General features: G+C 43.6%; 1 protein-coding gene across 1 annotated transcript in view; it reads left to right on the top strand.

Annotated features, from left to right (window-relative positions):
• Positions 1-799: 799 nt before the first annotated feature.
• Positions 800-17169, top strand: part of ERN1 (endoplasmic reticulum to nucleus signaling 1) — a 147718-nt gene continuing 131348 nt past the window's right edge. Inside the window, exon 1 of the mRNA XM_029600738.1 lies at positions 800-993. Within this exon, the coding sequence (XP_029456598.1) occupies positions 883-993 (111 nt within the window). The 5' untranslated portion in view covers positions 800-882. The remainder of the gene's footprint in view (positions 994-17169) is intronic.

Genomic DNA, 17169 nt, shown 5'->3' with positions numbered 1-17169 from the left:
ACCCTACCCTCTTTTACAGGCGCTGCCTGCAGCTTGTGCCCGTTACAAGCGGCAGCGCAAAACAAGTTCTCGTTGCCTTCTCTTGTACTGTTTGGTTTGCTTCGTCTTATTTTTTTTTAAACCTTAAGATTGGTTCAGAACGGCAGGTTTTGCACCCCCTCCATCTGCTGGAGACAGAGAAATACTGAAGAGATGCAGGTGGCACGCCGCATTAAGAGGGGGTGCGTGCTCTGGAAGTTTTTCTCTGTCTCCATCTGCTGGAAGGGAGGCAAAACCCAGGAACCTGAACTGATCGGATACTTACAGGGAACATCAGCTGTCAAGAAATGTGAGATAATTTCAGCTATCTTATTCGGCTGGCCCTTCTCTCACTAACTGTAAACTTAATTGACAATAAGCAAAAAGCCTTTATTTTTCTCTGCCTCTTATGTAGAAGGAGAGACTTTTAGAAACGGGTTACCTTTTATTTAAAAAGAAAATAAAAACCTGAATGTGCCATTAGACCTTTGACTACGTTGCTACTAATGGTTTTTGTTTGTAATCTGCATATATAGCTAAGATACTGCATACACTGGCTCTTTTGCATGCTGCATTGTAGCACTTGCCATTTATTTTGTAACCGGCCCGGCACAGGTCACGGAGAAAAGGGAAAATAAAAATATAAAGAAACAGGGCCCACAGCAGCAGGATTCAAAGTAAATTGACCAACAGCTGCCTTGCAATACTCGTAGGGAACAAGTCAGGACGCCGGAAGCTGAACGCGTTCCCTGCGCTGGAGGTCGGGTCTTTGGCAGCCGCCGCCCCTCTTTCCTCCCTCCCTCCCTCCCGGGAGGCGGGGAGTGCTGCAGGCCGGCGGCGGCGGCGAGGGCCGGCCGCAGAGTGATGAGCGCGGAGCACCGGCACGGATCCACCATGCGGCGGCCCCGGGGGCTGCCCGGCTCCCTGCTGCTTCTCCTCTTGCTGCTGCTGCTGCTGCTGGGTGCCGAGCGGACGGTGAGTAAGGCGGGCCCGGCCCTCCCGGAGATCCGCTGTTAAGGGCCGAGAGACGCAGCGGGTACAGGGCCCCAAGCCGGGGGATCGGGGAGCCCTTGGCCGGCTCTGGCCGCACCAAGAGCCCGCCCGGGCCGCGAAAGGAATCAGCTGAGGGGGTGGGGGGTGCCGGACCCCGGTATCACTCGCAGCTGTGCCCCGCTGGCTCGCCCGCCTTGGCTTCTAAACTTCAGGCACTTTCTGGAGTGATTATAAGATAGGGGACTTTTTTATTTTTTTTAGAGGGGAGCACGGTGCAGGCGTTAAGGCAGCAACAGTATTCCAAGTACAAAGTGTACTGAAATCATGGCTTAAAGCTTTCGGGCCCCCGCCGTCTTTCCTTTCCAAGATGATCTTAGCTGTCAGTGAAGCTGTCTTACTCCCTTGTTTGGTTTTTTTTTGGGGTGGGGGGCGGGGGATCTGTAAATAAAGGGAGTGATGTACCTGAAACCTGAACGAGCACTACTCTAAATAACACAGCTTCAAAACGTGAATCCACTGAAACGAATGGTTCTTCTGAAGTACATTTATAGTGAAGGATTTAAAAAAAAAAAAAATAAAAAAATATATATATAGTGTGAATTTTAATGTTGTGAAAAGATGCCAGAGTGACTGCTCTGGAAAGTGAGGGGCTCTATTTCTGCCCTGTCTGTTTACCTTAAGCCTATTCTGAGCAGCTCCCTTTCTGAGGGCGAGGAGACACTGTAGTTCACTTTCTGCACCTCTTCTGTCTTCAGCATCCCTCCTTTGACTGCCAGCGTGTTAGGGGAGTTTAATATTCTCGTGGACACCTGTTGAGAGCTGGACTAAAACCACTGACTCCTTTCCCAAAGCTTAGACATCAGACAGCTTTCTGGTGCTACCCACCCAGTGATGAAAGACTCCTGTCACTTTGGCAGTTACGGGATGTGCTCGGTCTTCCTAAAATACCTGGAATTACTGGCTTTATTTGTGTATGGTCCCTAATTGAAAAAGGTAATACAAAATCTGGACTTGCAATTAATCGATCAAGTTGCCAGACAACCTGTTTTCTGAAGATGTCAGCAGTGCATCTCTGTTCAGAAGAATGGGGATTTTTCTTTTTTTGTAAACAAGTATTGCTGCTTTAATATTTTTTTTTTCACTTATGGGGGTGTGTTTCTGGCTGCTAAACAGAGTTATACACTTTATCATAGAAAAACAAGTATTTTTACAAAACAAATTACTGAATAAAATCCTTCCTTTGCTTCCAGCTGTATTTTAAATTTCATGGTGCCTTCAGCAGAGCTGTGCTCTGATTTGTTGCTATTTTTAAGTATTGGATTCTTTTGAAACTCTTTCTCTTACAGCTGACCAAAAAAAAGGCCAGATAATTGGTCTGGTCTGCTGTTTCAGCGTTTTCATTCTCTGACTCTTTGCTCTGAAATTCAGGGTGATGTTGGCACTTTATTAAGGTCATTGAGAAAACCAGTCGCCCAGAAACAGCCTTCTGTACCTCGGGTAATATGTTAGGAGGCAGGATACATTAAGTTGAGCTTCTCCATGACTGCCCTATGCTGGCTGAGGTGGAACCAGGCTTCTCCGTGCACTTTTAGGCACGATAATAGGAAGGACTGTTAAGGGACCATAGCAGCAAAAGGTCCAAAGCCATTATCTTGATGGACCCTTGGTCTGACCCAGCATGGCAATTTCTTATGTTCTTATGTTCTTATCTTACTGAGTGAACCAGCATTAAACAGGGTAACAATGGGAAGTATGTTTTGCAGCGAAAACATTACTACTTTGTTTCACAAGTTTGTAATTCTTTTTTTTTTTTTTTTTTTTTTGGCGGGTGGGTCCTGCTCCCTTGGGCTTTCTGGCTTAACCTGAACTGACCTCCATTGGGCTAGAGTGCCTTGGGTCTTCATTAACAGCTACCCAAGTTATCTTCCTCGCTTTTCTATTACCTGTCACTTCACTTAGTCCAGTCATTGCAGCAACAATCCCGGACAGGGTTCCTTCTGGAATCCAGTAAAGGTAAACCATGTGTCTGGCCACTGGGTGTTGCTTTTGCTGAGGGACTGCATCCTCCCTGAGCCTCAGCTAGCCCCAGGAACAGAAGCCTGGTCTGGGAGCCAACTCTGTTCCTCTCCATGGCAGCACAGCATGGCCACTGGGCTCACCTAAGTCATTTCATTTTAAAGGAGAATGTTCATGCACATTTGTCAGCTTGTCCCTCCCTGATTGCCCATTTATAATTGCACATTGAAAATATTAAACCTGCATCCACAAACAAGAATCGAGGGACAAAATGGCAGATGACACCAGAGGTGTATTTTATAGTATAGAAAAATCAATGTAGAAAACTCCAACCATGATGTCATTGTGCAAGCATTTGTGTCCATATTCAGGGTTGGCGTTGCTTGGTGCAGTTTCATTGCTCTTTATAGCATTTATTTATTTAACATGTTTTGTATACCGTCATTCGGTTTCGCCATCATAACAGTTAACCGTAATCTTAATAGGTAGACAAAGTTACATCAGGGTTTCTAAAGTCGGTATAATATTTATTTATTTAATAACTTTTATATACCGGCATTAGAAAGGCACATCATGCCGGTTTACGTATTAACAAAAGCAAGGAAAATACATTGTAACAGGGAAAGGGAGGGGGTGAAGCAAACTGAGACAAAGGCAAGGAAAATACAGAGTTGTAAACCAGTTAAATAAAATCAAATCAAACAAACAATCAAACAACTACAACAACTGCAATAACTACAAAAACAAAAACTGAGAAATCATAAATTCCACATCTTGATAAAGTACAGTGAGAAGATCGGAGTACAAGAGGGTGGGATACAATGGCGGTATTGGGTTCACAGGGGGAGGAAGATTAGTCAGGGTAGGCTTGATGGAATAGCCAGGTCTTCAATTTAGATCTAAATTTAATTGGGCAGGATTCTAATCGGAGTGTCATGGGCATGGAGTGAACAATAGGTGAACAAGTTGGGTAAAAATTAAAGCATCAGGAAGTGTAGGGAAAAAAGTTCTTGAGCGGTGTATAGTGGGTTTAGCAGTTCTGATGAGACTCCATGGGTGGACATGATGGTATCTCTGTTTTCTTGATGTTGTATTGGGTGGGAGACTGTTGGTGTTGATGGTTGAGAGCGTCTGAGTAGGCTCTGATGAAAAGCCAGGTTTTTAACTCTTTTTTTTTAAACGTTTTGGTGTTTGGTTGTGTTCTTAAATTGGATGGTAATGAGTTCCATAGTGCAGGGCTGGCGATGGATATAGCTCTTTCATGGGTCGAGATCAGATGAGTGGTTCTTGCGTGAGGGATTTTGAGGAGGCCTTTATTCGTTGAGCGAAGGTTCCTTTTTGAAGTGTGTAGTTCGATGTGTTTGCTTAGCCAGTAGTTTTGCTGTCCTGTGATTATTTTGTGGAGGATTGTTAAAACTTTGTAGTCAATTCTGTATTTTATTGGGAGCCAGTGTAAAGAGATGAGGGTTGGAGCAATATGTTTGTGTTTCTTTGTTCCTGTTAGAATTCTGGCGGCTGCGTTCTGTAGTATTTGGAGTGGACGGATGGTAGCAAATGGTAGGCCAAGGAGTAGGGTATTGCAGTAGTCTATGCTGGAAAATATGAGTAGTTGCAGGACTGTTCCGAAATCATTCTGTGTAAGGAAAGGCTTAAGATGTCTGAGTGTAAGTAATTTGTGATATCCTTCTTTAATTTTATTTATGTGGGTTTTGTATGATAATTTGTTGTCTATGGTGATTCCTAGGTTTCTAGCATGTTTAACAGGAGAGATTAGTGTTTTGGGGTTTTCTGTTTTGAATCCTGTTTCACAACTGTGTGGTCACAATTAAGTATTTATTTAAGGGGAAAACCTGCGTGTTCAGGTTTAAAGAGAGCTGCACTGCCTTGCTGCGCATTGCAGGTTTTAGTTTTGCACAAAGAAAGGGGGACTGTTTTTTGATGAGTGCCCTATCTGTGGGCAGTATGGGGCTCTAAGTCATTTTTTGTGCTGATATGCACGGTGTATGGTGCAGTCGTAGGTATTCTGTGCAGAGCTTCTGTTTATAATGGTGCAGTAACAGTTAAACAATACAGAACCAGGTAAACCTGCTGCCAGCTCTTTCTTAGTAACTGACCTGTATTTGTAGAGGGTAGCCTGAAATTGCATGCCATGTTCTTTAAATACAATGGACTTAACATTCCTGGAGAACGAGGAGGATCTGAAGTGAGGAACCATGGCGTGGAAATGGCCATGATTTTTACACATTCTGGGTTGTAGCTGCTTCACTCCAAGATAGGGAAGCGACTGCTGGCACAGTCTAAAATATTTTAACCACCCTCTTTTACATTCGTAAATATTTCCTTCTGGCTCAGGGGGCCTTGTGTGGATATCTGATAGGATTCTGGATATTTAGGAATGGGTTAGAAGCCTGTAGGCTGAGAAGGCTGAGCAGGCATACAAAATCATTGTGACTACGTTATAATGTGGAGAGTGGACCTCTCAAAAGGAGAAACAAGAGAAAGTATTAGTACTATCCCCATTGAGTTTAGCCACTCCCTAATGTTATCCTCTTCTTAATTCCCTGAGCATTATCTATGTTTGATTCGCACACACTAAGGGCCCTGAAAGCATGGTTCCTGAGTAGAGATGCCAGAAAGCTCCATGTCCTAAAGGACAGGCTGGGCCAGGCCTGGTTTTACCCCATTGCGTCTATGAATGTTTAGTTTTGCTTTTCTTCGATAAAGAGGTGCACTTGAATAAAGGTCAGCCATGATAATAGAAAGGTGATGTCTTCTTATTGGACCAGTGTAATACATTTCTTGGCTTAACGTTTGGAAGTTACACTCCCATCATCTAGTGCAGTGGTTCTCAACCTTTTTTTGGCCCGGACACACCTGACAGATGTGTGACACACTGAACATGTGACAGTCATGGGGCTAAATGTAAACAGGAACTCCTTCGACCCCCGATAATGGGTGCAGAGCAGAACTAGGACATTACCCGTACAACTCACCATAAAAAAAAGATATTCTGATGACATCTCAATAAAAACAAAATAAACTCCCTTTACTACCAGGTACAATAACCCTCCTTATGAAAAGACAGTAATTTACCACTAATGCATATCCTATTCAGAAAACACGTCAAATAAGAATAATACAAATGCCTACATGCTAGTAAAATACCTCACCTCGGTCACACACCCAAAACTGAACTTCACCAAATACAGAAAGACCACAAATTATAAATATGGAGACAGAAACTGGAATGAAAAACCAAAAAAGCCACTCTGCATGCAGTGCAAATCTGGAGAAATAGAAACAGAAATAAAGCACCTAACATAGTCCCAGGATCTGCAATAATGCACATAAACTAATCCTCACAGTTACTCCTGTATTATGGAACACACTCAAACACTACAGATATTAAACCAGGCACTAAACATTAATACACCTCCTATTAGGAAAACAAGGTAAGCCAAGCTGCTATAGATCCCCACACAGAAATAATTGTAAAGCTATACTAATAAATGTTTCAAAACAGCTGCTGAACAGAATAACATCCAACAATTAAAAACTCCTAAAAATTATTAAAAATTGTCCAAATATCAATAAAATATTTCAAAACAGCAGACATCACATAATACCCAATAATTAAAATGGCAGTCAATCAAGAAAAATAAACTTAAAATGCCACCTTTACTTACCCTCTCCAGCAGCTCTCTTATTCTTTCCCTTTCAGGCCAAAAGCACACACCAGAAGCAGCACTAGCTGCTGAAGCACTGCCCTCACGATCCTCTTCTTCTTCACACACACCCAATTAGACCCCACTACCAGTCTCTGTCTCTCTCACACACACTAGTCATCTTCCTGACCAATCTCTGTCTCTTACACACACACACCAGTCATCTTCCTGACCAGTCTCTGTCTTTCACACACACATAAGAACATAAGAAAATGCCATACTGGGTCAGACCAAGGGTCCATCAAGCCCAGCATCCTGTTTCCAACAGTGGCCAATCCAGGCCATAAGAACCTGGCAAGTACCCAAAAACTAAGTCTATTCCATGTAACCATTGCTAATGGCAGTGGCTATTCTCTAAGTGAACTTAATAGTAGGTAATGGACTTCTCCTCCAAGAACTTATCCACACACCAGTCATCTCCCTGACCAGTCGTGTCTTTCTCACACACACACACACACACACACACGCCAGTCATCTCCCTGACCAGTCTGTCTTACACACACACACACACACACACACGTGTCATCCTCCTGACCAGTCTCTGTCTTTCTCACACACACACACACACACACAAACACACACACGTCATCTTCCTGACCAGTCTCTGTCTTTCACACACACACACACACACACACACACACACACACTAGTCATCTTCCTGACCAGTCTCTGTCTTTCTCTTTCTCACACACACACACACACACACACACTAGTCATCTTCCTGACCAGTCTCTGTCTTTCACACACACACACCAGTCATCTTCCTGACCAGTCTCTGTCTTTCACACACACACACACACACACACACACACGTACGTCATCTTCCTGACCAGTCTCTGTCTTTCACACACACACACAGGTCACCTTCCTGACTAGTCTCCCTCTCAGTTACACACATGCTCTCAATCATACACACATGCTCTCATACCCATTCACACCCACACACACAAGTTTTCACCCAGGCTCCCATTCACACCCACACACACACACAAGCTCTCACCCGGGCTCCCATTCACACCCACACACAAGCTCTCACCCAGGCTCCCATTCATACATGCACACACACACAAGCTCTCACTAGGCTCCCATTCTCACACACACACACACAAGCTCTCACCAGGCTCCCATTCTCTCTCTCTCACACACACACAAAAAATCTCTCACCCAGGCTCCCATTTACACATACACCCACGGCCAGGCTCCCATTCTCACATGCATGCACCGGGCCTCACCGCCAAACCTCTTCTTCCTTGAATGTAGGGATAGGCTCCAGTTCTACCATGGCTTTACTCCAGAGGGCCTTCATTTTAGCCACCACGAAGAAGAGCTAATATGCCGTCCTTGCTTGGTCGGGTTTCCTCTTTGCCGCCATGGGGATGATCTCCCATGGCGGCCTTGCTTAGTTGGGCCAGATTTAAACTCTGCCACACCTCCCAGCCTCCCTCAAACCACCGCAGCTCTGGGCTATGCGATGCCCCTTCTTCCTGCCTCACCAGCGAATCAGAGGCTTCCTCCTTTCTTCCTATTCCAAATAGCAGGCAGAAGGGAAGACTCCTAGGACTGGCCTGCCCGGGACAGGAAGAATGGAGGAGACTTCCCATTGGCCCGCAGGGGCAAGAAAAAAGGAGAAGGGAAGCACAACCAGGGCAGTGGGACACGGGAGCCGTGACACACCTGCAGGTGCTTGGCAACACACCGGTTGAAAATCACCGATATAATGGGCCTAAAATGGGGAACATAGCTTCCGAAAGTCAAGAAATGTATTAAGTTAGTCCAATAAAAAGGTATTGCTTCATGTTATCTTGATTGACCTTTATTTCCATGCTTTTCTTTTAAAACTATAAGCTCATAGATGCAGTGGAGTACACCCAGAACCCGCTCAGCTTTGCTGGCACCTTTACTCACAAGCCTCTGGCTGTAGAGGTCTGGCATAGAGCATATGGTAATTATAAGGTGTGGCAACCTTAGCTAAAGAACGAGTGTGGTTGATAATGAGAAGACATCGGGAGCCTGGTCGTTTAAACTATTCTGTAGAAGCAACAGGGAACAAAAAATGTATAAGTGATACCTTTTTATTGAACTCTCACCTACATCTTATCTGTTGCCCTTCATTTCACCTTATCCAAGTGGACTAAAACAGCAGCCACGCTCAACTATGCTGTAGTAATGAAACAATTTACCATTTTCATGTCACCCAAGCACCAAGAAGATCCCCAGGTTTGCAACACGTAAGCACAGACCAGAAGGGTTATATCATGCAAGTAGACTGACTTTCTATATAGACTATTAAGGCAAAAATAACATGCCGTACTGGGTCAGACCAAGGGTCCATCAAGCCCAGCATCCTGTTTCCAACAGTGGCCAATCCAGGCCATAAGAACCTGGCTGTAGGAGATGAGCTTCTAATTAGTTAATGCCTGACTATTAAGAAACTGAACCTTCCTAGCCCCTATCATACCCATAAGTGTCCTGTTGTGACACTGTGGCTTAGATGCGATGTCCATTCCAGGGATCATCAACATGGGGGGGGTCAAGGATTTTTAGTTCATTTTTACAGTTTGGAAATCAAATTAAATGTACTCAAGCTTGTTTGGGTTAGTGGATTCTGTTGTGGAAAACATTACTCCTCATTCTGTGACTGTGGCTAACCTGTTGAAAATAGTGGCTGTAATATTTGAACAGAGATCAAATCCAAACAAAAAGTATCTTTTAAAATTAAGGAGTTATGGTTGTCATGTTAGTCCACTTGAATCCTTAGAATTAAGGGTCAACAAACAAGTTGTAGGTGATAATTTTGTACTGGACTAGTCACAGATGTATTGTTAGTCAAGTAAAAAGGTGTCACCTACAACTTGTTTGACCTTAATTCTATAGAACGTAAATTAGTAACCAACAGATTAAGGTTATAGAAAGCCTAGGAAATGCACCAGTGTGAAAAGTTTGAAAGTTCTTGGAAAAATATCAGTTTTCTTGCTGACATGGGGCTCTGGATGACCAACCTTGCTGTGGTTTGTGAGCTAGCTGTCTGTCTGAGGCCCCGGTGTTTGTTTTCACATATAGACTTTGGTAAGGTATGGCATAGGAACAGAGGCTGCGAAGACAACTAGAGGCCCCCTCAGGCTCTTCTAGTCTACAATAGCACCGGCCCTGCTGAATGGCCCTTTTCCCTCTTGCTTCCCCATCGTTAAGAGTCTTCTGGGCCTTTCCCATGATCTTCCGAACACCAATACTGCTGTTGCCTCCGCTGGAAGGCAGTTCCTTGCTCCCGCCACCTTTCTGTGAGGAAATATTTCCTCATGTTACTCCTGAGTCAACACCTCTGCTGCTTTATGTTCTCCTCTCTCCTCTTAAAACTTCTGCTCCACTGAAAAATACTTATCTTGTGGTCATTATTTATATCCTCGAGATACGTCAGTGTCTCTCTGGTATCCTTTATGCAGAGTATGTATGTATGTTTAGGGTCTTAAGTCTCACCTTGTAGGGCTTATGGTGGCAGATTCTGCGCCATCTGATATCCCTCTATTGGACTCTGCTCTCTGTGCCTGACCTTCTGCAGATCCAGCCGTCGGGCCTGGATGCAGTACTGGAGCTGAGATCTCACAAGTGATTTCTATTGGGACAATTACTACCTTCCTGCTGGAAAAGAGCCTTCAGTTTGTGCCCCCGTCACTTATCTGCAGTTCTGCTTACTCTTCAGTGAGAACTGCACAAACAGTACTGGTTCAGTATTTCTGCTTTTTCTGGATCACCCTCTGCAGCATCTTTATTTTCTCTGCTCAGTTTAACAGTCACACCCTTCTACTTTTGTATTTCACTAATATAGCTTAAAAGAAACTGATTTGTTGCTTCTGCTTAGCCATCAAACTTCCTTCCTGATGCTAATAATGCGTTTTGAATAGTGCTTACCAAGTAATTCTACACACTTTTTGTTACTGGAGCCCGTATCTTGAAAAGGGTAGAGAGAGGATGGAGGCAGGCCAAAGAAGGGAGACCAAAATGGTGTGGGATCTGATTCGGAAGACTTATGAGGAGGGGCTGAAGGATCGGATATGTACACCCTGGAAAAGAGGAGGTACAGGGGAGATTTGATGCAGACCGTCAGATACCTAAAAGGATTTAATGATGCACAAACTTTGAACCATTGCCGTTGGAAAGAAAACAATAGAACTAGGAGTCACAAAATGAAAATCCATGGGGGAAGACTCAGAACGAATATCAGGAAATATCTTTTCACAGAGAGGGTTGGCGGATGCCTGGAATGCCCTTCTAGAAGAGATGGTAAGGACAAAAACAGAAAACAAATTCAAAAGGGCATGGGATAAACACTGTGGAACCCTAAAGGCTTGAGAATGATAATGAAGAATAGAGTGCATGGGGATGACCTGCATGGAGTGGCAGTTAGTACCCTTAACTAGAAGGCATAGGGGATTACTACCATAGCCAATTAGCCTTGATGATTTTGACACAACTACAACATTGCTCTCCGCTTCGGCGGGGCAGGGAAAATAAGGTATTGGATCCTGAAGACAGCCAGCACTGGGCTCCGACATTTATGGTCTGAGGTACTGATACGCTGACATTGCGGACAAAAGCTTCTACAGTTAAGTCCAAAAGCAAAGAACATTCCAGCAGCATTGTCTGAATTATCGGGAAGGCTGCTCACCACGTAAAAATGTTGAAGTAATTTTATTATGGATTTGTCAGTTGTTTGGCCTTGCTTGTGAGTATTACTATCCTTAACGTAAAGCATGGGGGTAACCTGCATGGAGGGGCAATTGCTGCCATGGGAAGCTTGTTGGGCAGATGGAATGGACCATTTGGTCTTTTTCTGCGACACTGCTATGTTACAAAGATTAAATGCTAGGTTTAAAGAATAACCAAGTGAAATAAGTGTTTACAGCCATGTTTTTTGTAAGTGAATGATCTACTTCTGAATGTTCAGTGAATAGAAGAAGCAACCAATCAGAAAGGGATTGTTGTGGAAGCAGCTTTCTGATTGGTTATTTTGGTTACAGCTATATGATTGGTTGCTGCTTCCACTTTGTATGCTCCTGAAAGTGGGAGAAACATTTTTGTTATGGCTGTTTTTGATTTTCTTTCTTTTTTTAAGTAAAATGTTTGGTTTAAACAATTAGTATAAATTGTGCTAACAGAGAAGAATCTTCTTGTAATGCGACTTAGTGTTTTAATTAACAAAGCAAAGACTGGATGATTTGTGGGAAGAGAGGGGATTATGTAGGTGCTGGATTCTGGCTTTATCAGGGATAGTTCCCGATGGGAGTGTGTTAGATTTAAACTGCTATTTTTTTTTTCACTAAGTATAACTATATAGTGTTTTATTGTGACACAGCTGGCCAATTTCTTCTGAGAGTAGGGAGTAAGATCCAGCTGGGCGGTAGGGTATTATTACTGTTTTTGTTAGTATAGACTTTATTATATCAACTGGTATTTTAATTTGTGGGTATTTCAGTTGTTTATGAATGGTCCTTTTAATTTGTTTAAGTCACTTTGGGCAGTCCTTCGGGACTGAAAAGGCCAGGTATGAATGTAATAGAACTCACCTGGTGATGCCAGTGGAATGCTGAGAAATACGTCCCAGGGGTTTCACTGGCAGATTTAAGTGTGCTTCTTGGGGAAGGATAGCGGATTTAGTATGTCGAGGGATGCTGGATGCAGAGAAGCTGGGCTCCCCTTCAGTGACATGATCTAATCTGTTTAAAGTTTGGGTCCTGCCTTTCTATGGGTAAACTTGTACTCAATGCGGGCTACAATATATAATCATAAAACCTAATCATATATTAGTGTGCTTTATGATTAGTCACTTTAACAGCATAAAATATAAAAATGCATTAACACCTTAGTAATACTACTTACAATCCAACTTCTCTTCCCAGTTTGTTTCCCAAATTAATATTTTTCAACATTTACTCAAAGTGATCATGATTCTGATTCTTCATCTTGTTGGTTTTGAAAGGAAAGCAAACTTTTTTTTTTTCCCAGACATAAAATAAATTATACATCTAGCAAAATGAGATGAAAGATTGGATGGTTAAAAGTTGGCACTGTTTTAAAAGACCGCAGCTCCTTGCTGAATTATCATTTCATTGGCATTACATCCTTAAAGGAACCTTTTGTTGAACTTTATCTCTGCAAGAGACAGAGATGTTGAAATTTGGATGTGCGTTAAACCCACAGTATTGGGTAACATATAATTAGTATCCCAGTTCATGGGTAGAATTCAAAATAAATAATGAGGTTTCTCTGAGAGAATAAACTTTTTCTTTTTGACTTATCAGTGGGGTAACGCTACACTAGTTGCAAGGTAACACTGGCGCATTCATGCCCAGTTAGTAAATGCTGGCTAAAGATTGATTTCTGGAATTGTATAGGAGAAAATCATAAATAGCTTTGGGACTTATGAGGAGGAAGTAATATGCTAAGCACGTCTATTCGGGAAGAGTTTCATTTCCCTTAATTAGCAAGTGTGTCACGTTTTCTTGGAATTCTTTGACATCAGTAAATTGGGAAAGAAAAGTTCAGTGATCTGGATATGGACCAGCAGATGTAATTTTGCCAAATCATTTTGGGGACAATAGTCAAAGGTTTTTAAATGTTAACATATTGGGCCAGATTTTCTAACCTTCGTGCGGGCATAGATTTGTGCGCACAAATCTTCGCCTGATTTTATAACATACGCGCCCTGATGGCTTTCCCCATTCCCTCTGAGGCCGCTTCGATTTCGGAGCGGCCTCGGAGGGAACTTTCCTTTCGCCCCTCCGCACCTTCCCCTCCCTTCCCCTACCTAACCTTCCTCGCAGCCTTACCTAAATCCTCCCCTACCTTTTATTATTTAAGTTGCGCCTGCCTCTGAGCAGGCATAGGTTGCGTGCGCTGGCCAAGTGCCGGCTCGCGAACCCCTGGCCTAGCGGGCCTTTCAGAGGCCTCTGGCCACACCCTGCCCCTTTTTTGAGCCCTGGGACATATGCGCATCCCGGGGCTTGCGCGCGTCGCCGAGCCTATGCAAAATAGGCTCGGCGCATGCAGGAGCGGGTTTTCGGGGTTACACGCGTAACCCTTTGAAAATCCGCCCCATTGTGCATGCTGGCTAGCTTTTGAAAAGGAAATGTCACAAAGTTTCCCTTTGAGAATCAGCTTGCATGCTCCATGGGGGGGCGAGGCTCGTTATTGCCCTCTTACAATGCATAGACTGTCCCCATGGGATAGCTGAGATTGACACCGCAGGATCATCACAAATTGCTGCTCCTACACTTGGTTATTGCCCAAATCGTAGTTGGTCCTGGGGACTGAGGGCCCATTGTTTGCTTTATTCCTAGTGCTAAGGAGAAAAAAAATATATTGTTCTTGATATTTGGATACTCCATTGTTTGCTTTTTGTGCTCTGCTATTTCTCTTGGAATTAGAAAAAAACCAAAACGTAAAGTAGAGGCTAATCGCCACAGAGCAGAAAAAAATGGCAGGAATATAGTAAAAGTGGAGTAAATTCACATTACCACTGCAATAACCTAGTATACAAGTTTCCTACAGTAACATTCCAGTATTTTCATCGTCTGGGCTGGCAGTTCTGTTTGAACTAAAACAGGGGTCCTGTGGTTAGCACCTTACTCTGTTTATTGCAGTAGGTTTGCTTTATTTCTTTTGTGTCTTTCTTGAAATGGCGTGCAGCAGGATGTCTGAGGTGTCTGCATATAATTGTCGGTGTGCTGCTGTTTTGATTTTATGTCCAAAGGTAATCTCTATGTGTATATATGAAGGGGATTCTATTCCGATTCCTGTTATATTCTTCCACATTTCTTTATGTCCGTCTTCTCTTATGTGAAGATCTTTGCATGGCGCATTTATACGACCTGTAGCGATTTTTGGTTGCGTTAAGTGATCATTGCCTTGGGGATGTCTTCTCATTGACGTAATGTTGCATCTGCAAGAGTTTCCCATCGCTGATCTGTTGTAGTGCTTCTGCGTCTCAGAGCACCTAACCTCTGATTATTCCTGGGGGAATTCTGCACGCAAAAACTTAAAATTCTGCAAACTTTATATTGGTCAAAATAACACAATTTACATGACAGTCTTTCAGTAATTACATGTTAAATTATTACAGAAAAAAGTTATTACTTAGTGATGCAGAATTTTAAATATTTTGAGCAGAATTTCCCTAGAAATTCACTGTAAGAGTGTCCCTTCCACTCGCTCTCCCTACTTCCCTGGCCACTTTGCCCTCTCAGGCCCCAACTCCTCCACCTGCCGGTATTTCTCCCCTCCACCTCTAGGCTCAACCCCTTCCACTCTATCGCCAGTCCCAGAGTTTGACCCTTTCTCAGTACTGCCCCTCACACAGGCTCCCTCTGTCCCTCCCTCTCTCACACACATGCTCCCTCTCACTAGTACACATATACACACCCTCATGCAGGCTCCCTCACTCTCTCGCACACATCCCCTAATACAGGGTCCCTCTCTCTTGCATACACACCCACACAAGCTCCCTTTCTCTCTCACACATATATCCTCACACACCCCTTCACACAGGCTCTGTCTCACACATACACAATCCCTTCACACAGGCTAGCACCCTCACATACACACAATCTCTTTTTCATACACACCATCTCCCAATCTCTCTCTCACATATTCCTTCTCAATCTCCTCATATAGGCTCCCTCTCTCTGGCACCCACACTCAAGCATCCCCCCTGCCCCCGCTCTCTCACCTCCCATGCTCTCTCTCACACCCTCCTGCTCTCTCTCTCTCACCCTCTCCTCCCCTTTCTCACATCCCTCTCCCTGCTTTTTCACCCTCTCCTCTCTCACACCCCCTCCCCTTACTCACACCCCTCTCCCTCTCCTCTCATATACACACATTCACGGCACATGGGGGCCTTCATCTTCACTGCGAACGGTGTGCTGGGCCTTCATCTTCGCGCGCTCCGTTCGCGGCATGCCGGGGCCTCCTCTGCCATTTTCTGCGCAGAATTTGGCATTTCTGCGCAGAAAATAGCATTTCTGCGAGGGGGGGGGGATCTTCGCAAATTCTGCGCTCCACAGTAGCGCAGAATTCCCCCAGGACTGTCTGATGGACAAGGGTTTGGATGACAGAAGGTCCAGTTCAAACTCAGCCAGTATTCAGCCTCCATTCATGTCAGCCTGGCATTGACTTTCAATTGCAGCTTAATTTGTTTCTTCAAGGAAAATATGACTCATCTGATGTGTTACATCAGTTAAATCAGCAGTAATGCTTATCATGTAGCTGGAGGGTCATTTGAGATTTTCAGAATTAACTATAGAATTAATTTTGGATTAGAAGTTCTTGTTTTGATGCTGATGCACGTGGTCCTGTCATTTATGCTCATGATTTGTCTCCCCCCCCCCCATACACACACTAATGAGGCTGCCTTCTCTTCCTGTGTGTTTGGGGTTTTGACATTTGGATGTGTTGGAGATGTAATCACATTGACTTCTACTCTGCAAAATTCAATGGTGTACAAAACCTCAGACACTGCACGTTCCTGAGCCGGCCTGACCAGCGTCTTTGCAGACCTGAGAAAACAAATGTCTTGAGCTGAAGCTGGCCAGGTGTTTGGCCATTCACGCAGCAGGGAGGATTGTGCGCGTGTGGCGTTCGTACCCAAAGCCGGTGCGCGAGGGGCCTTTATTACATACGGATGTCCCCTGTCTGGTATGTTTGTAAAAGTATTCTGCATTTTCGTTGTTACAGAATTGAATGCTGTAAAAATATCAGACTGGATACGGTATGTACAGTTGTTTACTGCTGGCTGGAAAAGGTGGTACTTTTCTCTAGAGAAAGTAAATATTAATTCCAAAGCAACAGAGAAAAAGGTAGCAATGAAAGATGGAAGGTCTAATTTTGTGGCGACCACATTTTAGGGTTTAGTGTGTCCTTTCCCCCCAGGGGTGAGGGTAAATTATTGACTGGCCTGCTGTGCTAATGACGTAGTATTATTATTTTTGCTGTTAGTATTCACCACTGTGTATTTTTATGGTCTTGTACTCCTTTCTGAGTCCTGTTGCAGCTGTAGCAGCAGTATGTGATCTTAATCCTGATCGTTTCAGCCAGACCAAATTCTCCTGTTAGGTGTGTGTGTGCAGCACCGCTGGACAAATGTGGGCCCGCTCTCTCCCTCTCTTTGAAACAAAACTAACACATTTTCTGCCTGCCACAAAAAGATTTGTTTATTTTTTATTTATTTGTCGGTTTTTATAGACCGTTGTTTGGTACTAGCCTTCACACCGGTTTACAGGTATAACAACTGTTTACAATATAACAGTAAAACATAGGAAGGATATAATTTGTAATACAATAAAGGTAAATCAATAAGATAACTTTATTTATAGTTTGATATATCAATGAATAATTGTAACAGATTAATATGTATGACTATTGGAAC

The sequence above is a fragment of the Rhinatrema bivittatum genome, chromosome 4 (assembly GCF_901001135.1).
Source record: "Rhinatrema bivittatum chromosome 4, aRhiBiv1.1, whole genome shotgun sequence".
Taxonomy (NCBI): Eukaryota; Metazoa; Chordata; class Amphibia; order Gymnophiona; family Rhinatrematidae; genus Rhinatrema; species Rhinatrema bivittatum.
Note: the sequence above shows the minus strand (reverse complement) of the source record. Positions and strands in the feature narration are given on the sequence as shown.